This window comes from Chaetodon auriga, chromosome 11, assembly GCF_051107435.1.
Source record: "Chaetodon auriga isolate fChaAug3 chromosome 11, fChaAug3.hap1, whole genome shotgun sequence".
In the NCBI taxonomy this organism is placed as follows: domain Eukaryota; kingdom Metazoa; phylum Chordata; class Actinopteri; order Chaetodontiformes; family Chaetodontidae; genus Chaetodon; species Chaetodon auriga.
Window position 1 is genome coordinate 20,770,415 of NC_135084.1, and position 18,846 is coordinate 20,789,260.

An 18,846-nucleotide genomic window follows, 5' to 3' on the forward strand; every position below is an offset into this window, starting at 1 on the left:
TGTGAGATAAAGAGGAAGCATGCTCCTTCCTATTGTTGGTGGCAATAACCTTTTCAAGTTCATAATCTTTGCAATTTTTCAGCAGGGGAGAAATCCGCAGTGCCATACCCAAGAGAGGGTGTGTGTGTGTGTGTGTGTGTGTGTGTGTGTGTGTGTGTGTGTGTGTGTGGGCCTGTGCACCCGCACACCCGCGTGTGCATTTGCACATGTACTGTAGTATGTGTGTCAGAGTCTGTAGCATGGGGAGAATAAACCCATCTTCTCGTTTCTATGGTAACGCTCCATGTCTGCAGAATGGGTGTGATTCAGGCTTTCAGGGTTCAGACAGCATTTGCACGCACACACACACACACGACACACACACACACACACACACACAGAGTAGCAGTACAATTAGTCCCCTGTTAAATCTGTGCCGGTAGCGGAACTTGGGTTTTGGTGGATGGATAGGGAGGAGTTTTAGAGAGGTGTGTGTGTGTGTGTGTGAGAGAGAGAGAGGGCTGCTGTGATAGAGAAACACAGCAGACTTATAACCTCATAACCTGCCACTAACACAAACATAAACACACACACACACACACACCAGTGCATACCCACTGTAAGAGCACATGTGCTATTTATCTTAGCACGGGGCCTTCCCATGTATTACATTTACAGCTTTGTGTGTGTGTGTGTGTGTGTGTGTGTGTGTGTGTGTGTGTGTGTGTGAGCATCATCTACCAGGCTACTGGCAGATCAGCAGAATAGGATATCAGTATACGTCCATTCAGCTCACATTTAGCTAGACAACAGAGCAGGATGCAGAGCACAGAGACATTCAGATTTGATATGTCTACTTCTGTCATTTTCTCTTAAAATATTTTATAGTACATCTTTTGCTAAGGTTTGTATTGAGGATGCCAGAGATTAACATTCTAGAAGAGATGTCTGTATAGGGAGGGTGAGACAGATCTGTTTGTTAAAGGGTATCTGGTCTTAACAGGCCTGCAGAGCTAACTTGAAGATTGTATTGTTCTGCTCAGATACTCTTAAAGGAACATGCCCAGTACTACATCTCTTTGCACATTCTATACACGCAGATAATGAATGAGTAAATTCCATTGTGTTTGACCAGCTCCCCTTTAACCGGCGCCTCATTCTATCAGTCTGTCTAAATGTCTCTGTGGGATGGAAGATGAGCCAGTGTTGAGGAGCTGTGAATCCTGCTGGAATCAATAATACAGCAATATAGTGTCAGGATAGGGGAATTGGGGGAGGTTGTTGAGAAGAGGAGGAGGCAGCTCAATCATGCGTGCCTGGAGTGAGAAGTGATGGAATCAAAGCTGCATCCCCCTCCCTCTCTATTTGTCTTTTTCCTCCATCCACCCCTCCAATTTTTTCCCATCATCACTTATTCCCTCTCTGTGAGTGAATATTGTCTTTTTTGAAAATTCAGATGCCTATTTCCGCGCCCCAGGTGTGCATGGGATGTGATTAGATAGTGGATATTGGAGAGTGACACAGTGACTGAGCAAAGGACGTTTCTGCTGTCACAGCTAAAGTGAGGCAGAGGCAGCTTTACATTTTAAAGCTGTGTGAGCGTGTGTGTGCACGTGCATGCCTGTCAGTGTTAGTAGCACATCGCCATGACATGATCAGGGTAGTGGCTGGTCTCCCTCCTGCAGTTTCCATCATGTTTTATGGATGAGAGCTAAGCCTTCGCCTGCTTCTCCAAGAGACGTATTAGGCTAGTTTATTAACCTGCAGCAAATCCTCAAAGCATGTTATTACCCACATCTTTCAAAAATACAGTTATTTATATACATACACTATATGAGTACCAGCATACTTAAGTTGCTGTATTAATGGTGCATCCATTAGTTCATCCATTCTTCTATTTCATCAACATGATGCAAATAAAGCTGGTTGACTTGCATGCATTAGTTTGCAGCTCTTGCTTTGGATTGGTCTTAAATGGTGTCAGCTTTGTTTTAGCCCTTTCCTTCTATCTCCAATTCCTTAAGCAGTCAGAACCCTGTAGTTTGTAACCGATTATTTGTAACTGGTTATTTAATTTCCATCTCCATAGGGCACGGAATATAGACTCCACTCTTTGCATGTTAGACAGGACAGATAAAGCAATGATAGTACCATGCTCTGCAGGAAGGATACAGTGGTGCTAACACTGAACATCCTTAGTCTGCATTAGTCCTCTAGTGTGATAATCTGTCCTGTAACTTCCAGACACAGAACACAGATTCTAAATAAGAAAAAAGGCATTAGATGTTCATTGCATCCTGGGATTTTTTAGAAAGATCCAAGTTAACACCAGGACAGACCACAGGAACATAGTGGCAAGACCAGTTCAATGGACCTTCGAGACGGGAAGGAAACAGAGGAAAAGTGGTGCTGAATAGGCATAGTGTTGAACAAGCTCATGACTGCACAATCCAGATCATTCCTTTATTTAACTTAAAAGTGGGGACATCAGTTAATCATTCTGGGGGTGGAACAGGAGTGCCAAATGTACAGTATCTGTCTGTCTGTGTAAAAAGTGAGACCTGAACTGGATCTAAGCCTTTACTGTAATGGTGCCTTGTACATCTGTTCAGTAAAGATAAATACTTGAATCCCTAGAAGTGTGAACCGAAGGGATAAACTGAGTTGTCATTACATTATGGTTGGGTGGTATGAAGAGAGAGAGGCTGACAGTAAAAAGCGCAGCCTGACATGTCGTGCTTGCACAGCAAACACATGCTGCCATCGAAGGGGACAGGTGTGAGCGTGTGTTGATGGGCAGCAGTGGTCAGAAGTGGGACAGATGGTTGTGGAGAAGGAGAAAAGTGTGTGTGTTTTGCGTGTTGTTGCCAAACTAAAGATCCTGTTGGAGTTCTCTCTGTGGTGACTCATATTCTGTGAAGCTAAATTAGCAGTTCATACAAGCTTGTCTTTATGTATACAACTGTTCATACCAGCACACATACAACAAATGTAACATGAAGAATTAACAAGCCAGCTTTTGTTTCCTGTGCTTGCAGTAATGTAGTACAGGATTTTCAAAGAAATCTCAAAAGAAGACACAACTTGTCCTAAAGCTTTGGATATCAGAGTGACTCTAGGCACCAAAGTCTTCTTTGATAATGCAGATTTTGTTTCTTTGCCCTTTTCAAGTCATGTCTGATTCAGCCCAAAGCTGCTGTCATGAGTTCGACATGGTGGATTTTCTGTCAGGCGCACCAAATGCCTCTCTGTGAGACACCAACTGTGGGTGCCTGAGCTACGCTGATTATTCTGTCTGACGCTTGTTGAGTCAATCTGTCTCAGTCTTCAGACAGTATGGCTGTTGGTCATTTCTGACTGGAACTGCCTGATATTAGTCATCATCTGTATCAGGGTCACCATATAGTGTTATTATACATGATACATTACTGCCAGTCTTGTTTTCTGCATTACCATATTTGCTGATGTCTATGCATTTATAAAACATTTGGTTGATTTTACATTGCTTTGCTGGTAGAACAGATTTTTGTGATTAAACCTGAGACCAGTGTAGTCCACTCCGAATACAAGATTGCATACCTGAAAAGGTAATAGTCTCATTAATTTCCAGATGACAAGTTTGGCTGGCTATTTTTTAAGGATATAATCATGACACACCATAACCTCTCTCCCTGCATGCCCGAACACCAGTGTAAACAGAGAGATAGACAGACAGGGCAGCTGGGGTCAGTGCACTTATGACCATCGACCAAAAAAAAAAAAAAACAACATGACAACCACGCTCCTAACCAAATGACTGTGACTGACCATCAGTGCAACCCAAACTCTGACCTTCACCTTAGGTAATAGAAGCTTCTCATTGTGTTTGGAGGTTAAAACATGCCTCTGTTCCTCGTGATTTTTGTCTCCTCTTGAATACATTTACTTTGTAGAACCTACAAAACTGCATTTGTTTTTATTCAAAAATAAATGTATTGATGTTGGCCTCAGAGTGCTGTGAAAGACAGTATCACTTGTTTGCACAAATGAGCATGGAACATTCTACACACATTTTCTGAACTCCATCCCATTAGTGAACTGCAAAATTAGACCCACCATCATCAACACAGGACAAAATAATAAAAAAAAATAAATAAATACACATAAGAGTACAGTGTGATACATAGCATATTGTTGCAGCCCCTTGTTTGTCTATCTGTCAGACTCTGTGTTGCTATCTACTTGACACCAGAAGTGAGTGATGCACTGGAAATCTGCCACCCCATTCTCTACATCTTCCTTTGTAAACTAATGGTTTTTTTTGGTCTCTGCATCAAATCAAACAGCTAACAAAAGGTTTATATGACCACAGGTGTCAGTCGCCTCTGCTGCAAGGTCTGATAAGGAGGATATAGCTGAAGTTGTGTTTGCAACTGTACAGCATAAATATCCTTTGACATGGAGAAACAATGGCAAACCGAGGTTCTTCAAACAACAAGCACATTGTGTACAAACACAGGTATATGGGAGAAAAGAGAACTGGGTTATGATGTTGATGGAATCCTCAGAAGAAATAATGCAAATGTGACATTTTCTTCAAACTGCAAATTTGCAATTAAGCAACAAACACTTTCAAATGCATGATTATGGTAAGACTGGCCATCTTTCTACAGGTCAGTCAGACAGATAATATGTTGCCTGCAGATAGGTCTGTGTCACATAAAGAAATACAAGTAAGTATGGTGTCTTGCTTCTGACTAGCTATGTCAGGTATACATCTTTGAAGTCATGGAGAACGCTCCAAAGTAGCACAGATGTGGCTTTATTTTTAACCAGTCAAATGCACCAAATGATGTCAGATTTCCTGTTCCCCCCTTTACCTCCTTGATGAGGTAATGCAATATGTATAGGACAGATGGTAGTGGTTGGAGATGGGGGGGCTTCTCCAAAACCCCTTACTTATATAAGCCTCTTTGTTATGACATCAGCAATAACCTGCATAGAACATTCAAACCATCGGGTCAGATGAGTTCATACTACTCTCAGCCACCTTGTAGACATGAAATATTCAAGTTAGCTGACCTTCATGTCCTTTCTGCTTAAAGAAGCCAGCCTGCCTTTTCTACACAACTGTGGTTGAACTTGTTTTATACTGCTCCAAAGGTTATGACTATGAAATATTTTGGCAGCTTGTTGATGAGTCATAGCCTCTATGTACACTTTATGATGCACCACTGTAGCAAATGGTTATCCTGTTTTTAAATGAATGTACTTTACATCATGTTAGTTAGGGCCAAGATTAGGCAATATAGTGATATAAATACACGATTGTAATTAAATTGTTTTTGTTAGCAGCTTGTTTGTGCACTATTGCAGTGCCCATAATTTGATGATTTGCTTTAAACCAAAACATCAACACTAATGAACTTCTGCCCGTCCTTTGCCCACTGTATGTCTCTATGTATATGTGTGTCTACACATGTACGCAGGGGTGCGTGTGTCGGCATGGGTGCTGTAAATTGCAGCTCATGGTTTCATTTTGGTTTTCATGATTGACATGTGAATGGAGGGGGCCCTGTGGCAAAACCCACACCATCAAGTTAACCCACATAAATACCACTGTCATTTGCGTCATCTCCCACAAACACACACATGTCCACACACAATATGACATCACCAATACACGAGGCCATCACTCTTGTCCACTATAGGAGATCGACACTATTGATTTTGCCGCCCTTTTGACTCTTTGAATAATGTTTTTAGGTCTAAAAACTTCCAACTGTATCTCTTCATTTTCATCTCCATAATTCTTATTAAATGCTAAATATGTTTTCATTCCTTTGTTTAACAGGAGACTCTCCAGCAGCTGGTGATGATGCCGTTGCCAAACGTGCTGACACTTGGCCGGAACCCTCTCTCTGGTAGGTGTCAATGCACGAAACAATACAATCACAACATTATACAGACTAATACTTTGACCAGTGCCGTGCAGCTTTTGATTTGAGTGCTCTTGGCCTCTAAACCTAAACAAAACAAATAATGATTCATACCTGCTCCAAGACATTTCTCTGGTTGAGTCACTGGGATCGCAGTCACAATTGTGCTTACAGTTCACAAGGAGGACACATGCAATCTTGCAGTCCATTTTGTCGCTTAATTAGAATGCAACAATAGACCCATTTTAATCATCAGTTGGTCTGCCTGTGGATTTCATTTTCCAGCCACTTCTTGTCTTTGTTTCTGCCGTGTGCTCAATAATGAGCTGTCTATCTGACCGTCATTCATAACCGGCATTGGACATGATTGCAGAATTAAAGGGGACTTAATAGAAGAGGGTGAAAATGTTGATTTTATTGTTGAGGTGATGGGAAACGGACAGGTTAAGGATATTGAAATCTTTGGTCATATTAATGGAATCTTTAAAAAACAAATTCAACTGTTGCACTGAAAGATACTAATGCACATTTTAAGCCAAAAGGACTTTTATGCGGTCACTTGAACGATCAAAGTATTGTTGCACATTTGGAGCATCTGATGATAGACTCTAACCTTGACTTGAGTGAGTGAGTTTCTCTGAGACATGGTTAAAGGCCTCTAACATCTCTTGCTGCAATCTCTTCAGGAGGGACAAGAGCGAGGGCAGAGGGGGGTGGCAGTTGATTGATGCTAAAGATCGTTTAAAGGGCAATCTCAAACAATGGAAATGGCCCAGTGATTAGTATGGGGTTACTATGTCCCCAGATATGTCCTTAACTATAATAACCTTATACAGACCACCGATTTCTGACCGCATGCTTTATGAATACTTGCATACCATTGTCAAAGAATGTGATTATAAGAAGGAGATAATCCTCATGGGTGACTTAAACATAAATTTGGAGAACAAAACATGCAGAAAGACATTACAGATGACATTTAATGTGAGTCAAATAATTTAGGGACCAACTAGATTAACTCAGACACAAATAGACTTGGTTTTCACCAGTAGACAAGAACGCTGTTTATCTGACCTTCTACGGCAGGAAGCTTACGAGATAAGATTAAATAATCATATTTAACTATTTCCAAGGTATTCCTGAGAGTGAGCAGCATAATTATACTGCTGCCATTAGCTGAATTGATTGGTCCCGCTTGGCTATCCTATGACGTCAAGTCTTGCTATAAAACACTGTTGACAGTGTCTAATAGCGACTCTCTGTCCTTTACAAGAACACTTAAAAGTAAATCGCAACAAAAAAATGGCCAAATGAAGAAGACAGATAAAAGAAGGCAGGTCAGGTCTGTAGACATCTATCACCTGAGGTGTTAAATTCAGTTAACTATTTTTTAGCAAAGCTTTGACCGCCTGAACCCAGCCATGCCATTCGATACGCCTGAGCAGTCTTCTAACAACTGTATTGCAGTGTCAAGTGTTTCATGAAAACATTTTGGAGCAGCTTGACCTCTGCAGCCCCAAGTGCTACTTGATATTCCAATGTGACCTTGATGAAGCCACCAAGGAGAGAAAATAGGCTATCATTTACCATCATGGTGTGCTGGCTATAGAAATAAAAGGAGAACTATATGATGAAAAAATACTTGCCTCCCAGCCCAAGTACATCAGTTATTTGCACAAAAGTCCCCACTGTAAAACTTTTGCTATAACCCCTCGAAGGTCATTGGATTGGTTGTTTTTGTGTACATCTGTGCAAATATAATCATCAGCTCTTCAAAGAGAATTGTTTCCAGTTTCAACTGACAGAGCTTGTTGAAAGATATCTTTACCTTTTTAAGCAGAAGAAATGGCTCCTAATCCCTGTCCTCCCTCAGCTGCCTTTATCACACTGTCACCACAGCCATTGCTGTTATTTTTGGGTTTTCATCGCTTTTCAGTGGTCACGGTTACCTCCTTAATTTTCACAGGCAGAAGGGTAAATAGGCGAACAATAAGGCTGCAGTCAGCACACACACACACACACACACACACACACACACACACACACACACATTTGTGTGTGCGTTGTGTTTTCTGTTCCATGCCAGCATAACTTGGTTATTGAGATTAAAAAAACAGCTGCCTCTGCCCTGCAAATTGACAGTGAAAGCAGATTTTCATAATTTAAGATCAAAGCCAAGTGGTCTACCTGCTTCATTAGTTTTTACTGCATTGCAGTACAAAAGTATTTCTTAATGGGTTATTCTACATATCTACTCAGCTAATAGTGATTATGACCATCTGCAGCATTCATCATAAAACATTGTGTTGTGAAGCCATGAGGGATTTTTTCATGAACATAACTCCCAAAATGATGTCTGCTGTTTGAGCATATGACAGCTAATTTCACAGCCGTACATTTCTGAAGATATACTGTATGTACAGCACCTTGAACATCTTCCAGATCTACAGTCTTACACAATGGCCTTACACATAGCTGAAGTGAATAATAAGTGAATGCTAAAGTCGACCCAGAACAGACAAGAGTGGAGGGCAGCTCCGAGCTAGAGGAGTAGAGCAGACAGAAAGCATTAGACTGCATTCCTTGGGGTTTCTTTTGCCCTTTACCCTCTAGCTCGTCAGATAATCATTCAGTCAGTCAGACCAGCGGTGGCTGTGGAGTCTGGCTCTGTGGCTCAGCGGCTGCCAGCTGAAAGTCATTGGCCATGTGGCTTTTATTATGCTCTCATTAGGGGGCAGGGGACGACTCTGCATGTGTGTGAGTGCATGCACGTGTGTGCGTTTAGTTGGTGGATGGGGGAGGGGTTTCTTCAAAACATTGACCAGTGGGAATACACTGTAGCACCCCCACCCCAACCCACCCCATCCCCACCCTGAGTTATGACTTGTATATGTGTGCGCAGTGAGATACACAGACACACACTCCCTTGTGTATGCAAGTAGTGTTTAATAAGTATGCTTGCATGCACATGTTGGCACACACACACACACACACACACACACACACACACACACACACACACACACACACACACACACACACACACACACACACTGCCTCCTTTGTTTACTCTGTCTTTAAAGCCTCTGAATTTTCAGCAGTGATCTGGTTTGATCTTTTGAAAACTTAAGTCTCTTCCCTCAAAATGTGTTTGACTGTCAGTTTTACTCTCATAACAAATGTCTGATGTATGCTGGTCTGTAGCTGCGTCACTCAAGTCTCTTGCAGACATTCATGTTATTATTATTGCAAAAATTAGCAGTGATTGACTACAAAAACATCATTACCTCTCTCTACTACTCCCACTGAAGGAGAACACTGCACCGTTTATCATATAAAAATACTTTACAAATATAAAGTAAACTTTATGAATGAATATGGCCAAACATGGATGATGAATTAAACCATGGTTTTAGATAAAAGCCCTCCTCAGTGAGCAGAAATGATTTTAACAGTAACAACAACTGGAACGACAGCTGTTGACAGCTGACAGAAAGCATAAAATGTCGGGGTTGACTGTGTGTGTGTATGCATGCATGTGCGTGTGTGAGCTTGTGTAAAGAAGCTATTTTTTGCAGGAAAAGTTAAACAGGGCTCTGTGTGTGTAGCCAAATGTTTGGTGTGTTTATACAGCCTCTATTCACTGTGTTTTTGTGTCTCCATAAAAAGAATAGACCAGACAGAATTACTTTGTGTGTGTGTGCGCATGTGCGTGTGCGCGCGCGTGTGTGTGTACGACTGAAAAGAAGTAAGTGCTAGATCTGCTTTGGAAGTTATGAGATTTAAACAATGAAGATAAACAAGAGAAAATGCCAATTTGACCAATATGTTTTTGAATTTCATCATTTTTGGTTTTTATGACCATCTTTTGCCGGTTCAGTGCTCCTTGTGTGAAGGCAGACTGAGCTGCGTGCCTTGTTGCTCATGACACTGACCTTAGCTCCAGGCTGTCTGTCTTTCATGTCACTTGACACTCTATCTCGCCGTATAAAGCACAAATGCCCTAAAATAATCTGAAAATAAGGTTCAGCCAACTCTCTCCTCTGCTCCAGTGAGATGGGCTGAATGCACTCTGGCATGCCGTCAAAGCAATATCAGATTGCTTGTACCAGTTTTACCACTGATAGTGCAAGTCATCGGGTCCTGAATGACTATTCGTCATGGCAGTGCCAGTTGTAGCAATTGATTGCACATGCATGCAAGCATTTTTTTCCCCTTCTTATTCACTCACATCCTCACACACATTAACAATGGTATTGCAGGAAGAAGGGTTAGTCACTGTCCGTGTGACCCCTTATTTCCTGCTTAGAGGATGAAGCAGGGAGGGAGGGAAGTAGGTGAAAAAGGAAGCGTAGATGAGTGAATGCAAACACTCGGGAGGCACAGATGATTTTTAACAATGTTGAAGGAAGGAAGGAAGGATGGGTGGATGGGTGTTTCATGGAATAAATAGATGGATGAACTGAGTGTGTGTAAGACAGGAGGAAGAGAGGGATGAAGAAATGAGGCTAGCAGAGAGACGGTTAACGCCTCCTTGAAGCCTCCTTGCTGCTGCTGCTGCTGCTAGAGGGAGATTTTTCTATTTTCAACCTTGTCTCTTTGCCTTCTTCCTGCTCTCTCTCTCTCGGTTTCCCTATTTCTATATCCCTTGTGTTTGTGTTGCTTGTGCCGTGTGGTGCTTTCCCCCTTTTGTCTGGTTTCCTTTCATCTCTCCCTCTTACCATTTCTCCCTCTTGTTCTTCCTCTCTAGCTGTATAAATTATTTATCCTATGTGGTCCCTTATCTTTCCTACGTTGCTCCAGTAGATTTGCTGAGCTAAATCCCTTCCCTGACTAGAATAGGTTCCTATGGCTCTAATAGAGTATCATTAAGCCCCACAGCTGTGAGAATTAAGGTGTATCTAGCGTCATTCTCTCTAGGGCCAAATTTGCTCATATTCTCTTTATATGCTTAAAATTTCCTCTTATATCATGAATGCAGGTCCTGATCACGAGTTTCAGTGTTGTAACAAGCATAAAGCTGCGACAGCTGCTTGATGGCACACCATCATAGCAGATGACTGTCCACAACCTTAACCTCGGTTGACAAAATATTTTCTAGAAATAATTGCTTTGTATTAAAATTGTATTAAAAAGAAGACCTTCAGGATGATTTAGCAGATCCTGGAGTGGTAGTACACTGTTCCACTGTGCAGCAACACCTGCACAAATATGACTTTCATGGAGTCACTAGAAGAAAATCTTTCCTGCATTTTCATCACATAATTTAGCATCAGAAGATTGCAAAGGACTGTCTCAACAAGCCTGATGCATTTTGGAAAAATGTCCTGCGGGCTGATGAATTTAAAATAGAACTTTTTGGCTGCAATGAGTAAAGGTATGTTTTGAGAAAAAAGAGTGCAGAATTTTGTGAAATGAGCACCTTTCCAACTGGTAAACATGGGTATGGACTATACAAGTATGGCCATTGCCTGTGCTCTCATCCAGACTTTTTGAGCAGATAGTACATGTTTTCCTTGCATTGCTTTAGCTGTGATGTCCTCATCAAAGCTAAGTCTCCCTGGGACCGAGAAAAGCAAATCCACCATCCCTCCTTGGCTACAGTACAAGCAAGTACAATTACAGATGGATTTCCATATCATGATAGAAGCATCAAACATTAACCAGGGAAATCACAGACAGAGGAAAACGGCTGCTGTAAAGCTTCAGTTTTCCAACAGCTGTAAGGGAAAATAACCTGCTGTGATATCACTGATTGGGCCACGGCCAAAAGCACAACATGATCAAAGTTTCAGTCTGTGGAGAGCAGCACAGCAGCAGGCTTTTATACCTTACCAGTGTTGGTTTGTCTGTTAAACTGAAACTTTTACTGATCAATAGTTGGGATCTATGATCAAGTATTAATTGTGTGAGTGTCATATTGGTCTCCCACTTAAAGATGATTTAACCTGCCACATGCAGGTCTCTTATGCTTAATAACACATTGATTTGTGTGTCTCTATTGATTCAAGCGGAACAAGAGAAGGGAGGTTGATTTGATTGTGTGGAGAATTCTGTAAAATTGATGGATAGATCCTGTCAATGGGGCACGCTCTGTTTTGGCAGACTGAGCTTTCCCGAAGGAACTGCATGGGCGCCTGTTTGTCGCTCTCTAAATTGAAGCTTTCCACTGACAATCAAACTCCAGCAGTCTTTTTTGGAAATTTTTGGGGGAATTTAATTTGTGAGAAGTGGTTTTATTCATCTAATTTGATTTTATTTTAAATTATTTAGAAAGTCCCACAAAGGGTAATGTCATAGATCATAATTGTCTTTCTGTGTGTCTGCTATTTAGCTGTTCCTGCTGTGATGATTGGTCCATTAAACTGAGAGGCAAACAGACCACCCGACACAGAAAACACGCTGTCACTAATCTGGATTTATTGTTATTAGAGCTGGACAGTGTTAGCACTCCCTACCCCCTGGGCCACATGATGAGCTGGCTTATCACACACACACACACACACACACACACACACACACACACACACACACACACACACACACACACACACACACACACACACACACACACACACACACACACACACACACACACACACGGCACACACCCTGCTCCAAATAGGGAAAATGCAGTCCTAGTACAGACATAGACACAGTTGCTCACAACTTGCATATACCATGCCACTTAGTCAGTGTAAGACACACATACACCACCTGGTTTACTGTTGTCAAATCCCACAGATGAGCTCAGGCCTGTTGATGCTAGCAGCTGTTTGTGGGTTTCAGCAGTGTCTGACAATAAGTCCTGACATGTGGAAGAGCACTGGAAGTTCATCCTGCCACCTCGTTACGCTATGGAAAACATTGTGGCAGTGTAACAAGAGGAAGGGGTTTTATTAGGGGAGGAAACTGTAACAACCTAAGAATTTAGCTAATTGCAAGTAATATGCGAGTAAATGTGGGATAGATGGAGGATTTTTCCTGCCCCAAAATGAGACCAACTAAATGTTGACTTGATCTTTATAGGAAAATACTTTGACCATGTGCCAGAGTTGGCAGGCATCTGCCAAGGAAACACCTGCTATGAGTGAGATTCAGCTCTATTTGGGAAAAATGTTTTGTTTTGAAGCACTTTGTAAAACTTACCTATGAATATAAACCTCAGTATCAGTTACCACCCTCCATCAATTGCCACATCTCTCATTTTCCAGTGATGTGCTCATGGCAAATGTTTCCTACGCCATCAGTTAAACATCTATAAATAGAATTTATTCATCAACCTCTGTGTGTTTTTACTCCACTTTAAACCACAAAAGCTCAACAGAACATCAGATGAGACAAAACAGAAACAAAACAATTAGGATGGTTGCAAATTCCAAGTTGCTTGTTGCTCCACAGTCGTTTTGTTTGATGTTTTGTGCAGACATACCTTAAGTGGTCTGGCTGTAGTCACAATCATCTGTATCTTTGTCTTTTTTTTTCTTTAGAGCAAGGCCTGGAGGAGATGAAAAAACTGTTGCTCCTGCTACTAGGCTGTGCTGTCCAGGTAAGAGCACAGTTTAGAACACACAAACACTTCTCATATGCTTATGTAATTCAGGTTTCAAGGAACAGGAACCAAACAAGTTCATAACAGATGGCATTCAGACTTCAACTGAGCTAGTTGCTGATTTGTTACTTTTATTGGTCATTTCGTAGCAATCTAATTCCAGAGCTACAAATCTTGATTTGGAGAAAAGCTCCATTTGATCCAGCCTCCCTTGATCACAGCCATTTGCTCCCTTTGATAAAATGAGTGAACTCTAACTCTATCATCCAGCTAATGCTGTGTAATGAATGGCGAAGCAGACCTTTCCTGTCTTGTGACAAAGCCCCATTCAGCTCTTGCTCATTGCATTACAAACAAAAGCAATGACCTTTCAACAGCATAGTTCATGTGAATAACTCTGACCTAATATTATGTCTACACCAAGCTTGCATTAAGCACAGCAGTACCTGGAGCTGAATATGAATTATCTCAGTGAAAGAGAGTTTGCAGCTTTAGTTCCCAGTCTTGTTCTAATCTCATCTTTAGCCAGAAAGAGAGAGAAATTATCTTTGTCTGAGCCAGACAGTACAATTATATTTAAAGACTAGACTACTTTCCTCAATACAGCTACTGCTTTCCGGAAACCTGTATATCAGAGCAGCTTTCGCCTTGCCTGCAGTGCTGGTCTACTAACCTCCAGTTAACCCCCAACTCACCGAAATTTCTCCTCTCCTCTCCTCTCCTCTCCTCTCCTCCACCCTGTGCAACCTTTGTTTACAGTGTGAGAAGAAGGAAGAGTACATTGAGCGTATCCAGACTCTGGACTTTGACACCAAAGCGGCCATAGCATCCCACATCCAAGAGGTAGTTCTCCTCTATTTTAAACAAAACTAGAGAGTTAAATATTTAACATCAGAGACCTCCTTTGGCATGCAAAATCTGAATGCACACTGAGCAGTCTCTTTTTCTCTACATCACGGCATAAAATCTTGTTACTGATGATATAATTCTTGTGATTTTAGGTGACTCATAATCAGGAGAATGTAGTGGACTTGCAGTGGTTGGAAAGTGGGGAAATGCCTCCTGAGGACCTGGACAGCCTCTCCAGAAACCTGGCTTTCCACCTCAAACACCTAGTGGATGAGAGAGACACACAGTTGGAGGTAATGAAGTATATTATGCTTTTGTCTGAGTTCATACAGATTTGTTGAGCCTTCCTTTATCACTAAGGCAACATACAACAGTACAAAGTACAACAGGTCAAAGAACATCTTTTTCTATTCTCTTCCTTTGGGTGTGTCCGGGGTCATGTACATATGCGTGTTAGCGGGTGTGTGTTACAGTTCTACGATCAAAATATTGCTAATGAAAATGATGGACTGATTCTAATAAGGTTATGTGGAAACTTTTCTTTTTTTGCTGTTACCACAAGAGAGCAGCCTCAGGAAGGAAGGGTTGAAACTGTTAACTGTCTCATGGATTGTGTGTGTGTGTGTGTGTGTGTGTGTGTGTGTGTGTGTGTGTGTGTGTGTGTGTGTGTGTGTGTGTGTGTGTGTGTGTGTGTGTTTTGCTTAGAGCGTATGCGTCATTAAATGAGTTTCCAACCCATAGGGTGCAGATGCCCACAGCTGATATAGCTGGTCGTTGTGTGTATATTTGTGTGTGTGTATGTTGGGGGTTCTAATAGCCTCCAGATTATCACTGTGCAGTCCAGCCGCTCTCAATTAAAATCCCATTTCCTTTCACAGGCATAGATCAAAATAGTCTGTGCGTGAGACTGTGGATGTACTTTTTGCCCTAACCTGTGTTCTAGTTTTGGGTGGTGGTGGGGGGTGCTTTGAGTGAATCAATGGATCTGCTCTCGTTTTTGCCTCTGTTGAATCCTGCGTCTGACTGTTGCCATTTCAGAAAATAGAAAAACTGATTAATTCTCTACAGAGTACCCTGAATACACATTCAGAATTAGATTTCTGTTTCTACACTGTTTGTCTTGTGTTTGTTTTTTCCTGATTCTGGCATTAGATCTCAAATGTGAACTCAAACAGCCTGACCTGTTAATGGAAACAAGAAATCTCACAGCCTGCTCTCCTTTTTCCCCTTTTTCTAGACTATCGTGGAATTAACCCAGGAGAGAGACTGCATACAGCTGTCTCCACTGGCTCCCTGTCCGACCCAGTCTCCCGGTGACTCCCCCAGTATGAGGAGGACCGAAAGTCGACAGCACCTCTCTGTGGAGTTGGCTGATGCCAAGGCCAAGATCAGACGCCTTCGACAGGAACTGTGAGTGCCATGGCTTTATCAAGCTTGATAAATAAGTTGAGCAAAGAGGGCAGAATGAAGAAAACAGAAACAACACCTGTTTCAGTCTCCATAGTTGGCCCTAGATGAGCTGAAGAATCACTTACAAAAAGGTCATTTGTTTAACTGTTGTTTCCCCTTGTTGCTTCTCTTACTGTCATCTGTTTCAATCTGAAATGGGAACTTAAAGTGCCAGATCGTCATTGGCTAGTTCACGACGATGATGATGTCAGGTCCTCACAGTTTGTACTTTTTTTAAGCTGGAACACAGGCGTCTATCATCCATGTACTAAAAATACATTTTACTGTACCTGCTCACAAATTATGAAGTTTCTTCATCATGAATTTGAATTTTGAGTTCGATAATTTGTGAATTTGAATTGTTTTTGTGGATACACTAATATCTGGACTGTATCATTGTCTTTCAACTTTTTTTTTTGCGTAGTGATATATTTATTTCAGATTTTATGCTTTTATTAGACAGCGATTGTGGAGAGATGACAGGCAATGAGGGGAGAGAGAAATGAAGTGAAGACCCAAGGGACATTGCAGTTTCTGGCTGGGGGCGCCCTATTTTTGACATATTTACTGCATTGGATGCTGTTTACACTGTAGAGGACCGGACTAGTTACATCCTTTTAATTAAACAATGTTGACAAACCAGGAAGGTTTCGAAATTGTGTGTTCTGGGTTGTCAGTCCTCTGTAGATATTGGAAGATTTAATGGCTGTATTCAAGCCTCAGATATGATGCTGAAAGAATAGTGACAATGCTGAGAGGAAGCATCCAGCAGTCCATTTCCTCCCTACATCTATTACTCACGCAGTACCAGGCTGCTGTGATGTCACACTGCACCACACAAAGTTAACCCCCTTCACAAACCTTGGCGAGGCCTTTTAAATTCTGCCTATGAATAATAGAACTTCCTTTTTAAAGTGCTATAATCCCCTGCCAGACAAAGGCTTAATGGTCAGCACAGCTCAGAAGAAAAGGAGCCCCTTCTAATAATGGGAAGTATTTCAATGTTGCACAAATACAACATCGAACGACTGGCTGGAGTCATGATGTTGGTGTTGATACTGAATGCTTTGGCAGGAACTGTTTTGCTATAAAAAGGTTATTCAGGTGTTGATTACTTCATAATCTGTCCTTCTTTTATACAATGTTTTTCAAGATTAAGTTCCCACTGAAGCTAGTCTTGGATTAGATTTCGGTGACAGTCTCTGTCAGGTCAGACAACATGTAGTTCTTACATCAAGGGAATCATTTGTGTGCTTGAGTGGCTCTGATTTTTCAACTATAACCCAAAACGACGGCTTTTAAAAATATTAAATAAATCTGTCAGAACTGCTCAAAACATTCAACATATAAAAACCATCTGCCATTTAAAGCTGTTCTGTTTTAAAGCAGCTCTATGAATAGTGACTGGTAGCAGGATTGCTGTCCCCCACTGCAATATAATGTAAGAAACGATCATTGTGGAAGTTGAAAATGTAGTCAAATGAGTCCTAATGATTTGGAAAAGGCCTTAGGTCATATATAAATGCTGTATCATTCAACTCCTGTATTTTCAGGGAGATATTGTTCTGTCTCCTTTTGTTATATAGATAATGGTATGTGTGAGGGCTATACACAAGAATTATGGTTCTTTAACAATTGGTCGTAGCTTGGAGTGCAGGTCGCCCCTACTTCAGCACATGAAAAGACTGAAAAGCATCTTCGCCTTCATTCATTGTGGTTCTCGTGCTGAAAAGGTCCGACATTCATCACTGCTGACATCTCTCTTATCCTTCCTTGACCCAAATTATAATGATTTCTTCAGCAGACCAAAATAGGGCCACAGAACAACACTCAGTCAATGAGTTATTTTGTTTGTTGGTTGCTATGTGTTCTTTACTTGTTGCTGTGGTGTCTCTGATTGAAAAAATATTGTCATGTGATAAACCAGACAAGGGACAAACGTGGTTTTTAGTCTGTCCGTGATGATGTAGTCTAGTCACGTGATTGCAGTTTCTTCTCTCAGGTCAGAAGAGGAGTCAGTTAGTTGTGTCTGGGTGCCTGAGCATACACAGATACTGTCTCTGCATACAAATGTAGATGTGTGTGTGTGTGTGTGTGTGTGTGTGTGTGTGTGTGTCTGAAGCAGACCAGGTCAGAGCCTGGGGCTATGGTTCATTGTTCTCACAGTGGTCTGCTTGTTAATGTGTCTGTTAAAGCTACTGCGTCTTGGCTGCTTTTCCTCCTCCCACTGAACCTCACTGTGTTCATACCCGTGAAAAGCATTTAGAGTCAGTTTTACAGCTGCTATTCCTCGATGACTTTTAGCCCAATTCCCAGGTCAAAATAATACTGGCAATATTAGCAATATTAGCAATGGAATCTCTCCATTTAGTTTTACTAATGTAAAGAGTTTCAGAGTTTGGGTTCAATCAGCCAATACAACTTGAATGTCAGTAGATCATTAAGTAGTCCTTAGTCCTTGTTCTGCCAACACATGTTCCTTCAGGACTAGTTCATTGAATGCTTGATTTGTTTATTGTAGAATTAAATATTGAAGGTCAGTAATGCAGATCTTTCATTTGATATGGTCGTAATGTTTTTATTTGTTTTTATTTATTTCATAAGGAGCAAGGGTTCAACAGACAACTTTAAGATCCACTCATATTCCTCAACATGCTGTTAAAATTCAAAGTTCAGGAATAAAGGCAACCTTCATTCCCTTCTCAATATATCAGCACATACAAGTGTTTGTACCTGTGCCTGTGCAGATGCAACACGTGTTAAACCAGTCACACAAGCAGCAGAGCCAGCTGCATCCATAATATGAGCCCAGAGCAGATCTGCACAGAGTTGACAGGTGTTTGTGATTTGGAAAGGGGAGTTAGTTTGAGGGGGTTAACTGATGAAACAAAAACAGAAATGGGTAAATATCCTGCCTGCATATTGACTCCAACTTCCCAAATAATCTTAGCTGTGGCAGGAAGATAAATGGGAGAGCATGAAAAGAAGGATGTGGTTTCCTTATTGAGATGCACCTCGAGACTCCAGAGAGCTGTAATCAAATAGGCCATCAGATGTTCAGTGGAGCGTTTTCATGCAAACACACACACACACACACAC

General features: G+C 41.4%; 1 protein-coding gene across 6 annotated transcripts in view; it reads left to right on the top strand.

Moving 5' to 3' along the window:
* The window catches only part of ccdc88ab (coiled-coil domain containing 88Ab), a 65,251-nt gene that overhangs the window by 19,781 nt on the left and 26,624 nt on the right, over positions 1–18,846 (top strand). For all 6 annotated transcript variants that reach the window (XR_013077770.1, XR_013077771.1, XM_076742586.1 and 3 more), the window contains exons 4-8: positions 5,813–5,882; positions 13,388–13,446; positions 14,209–14,292; positions 14,451–14,591; positions 15,536–15,708. Coding sequence is in view for 4 of the 6 variants with exons in the window: in XM_076742586.1 (XP_076598701.1) it covers positions 5,813–5,882; positions 13,388–13,446; positions 14,209–14,292; positions 14,451–14,591; positions 15,536–15,708 (527 nt within the window). In the remaining 2 variants the exon portion in view is untranslated. The remainder of the gene's footprint in view (positions 1–5,812; positions 5,883–13,387; positions 13,447–14,208; positions 14,293–14,450; positions 14,592–15,535; positions 15,709–18,846) is intronic.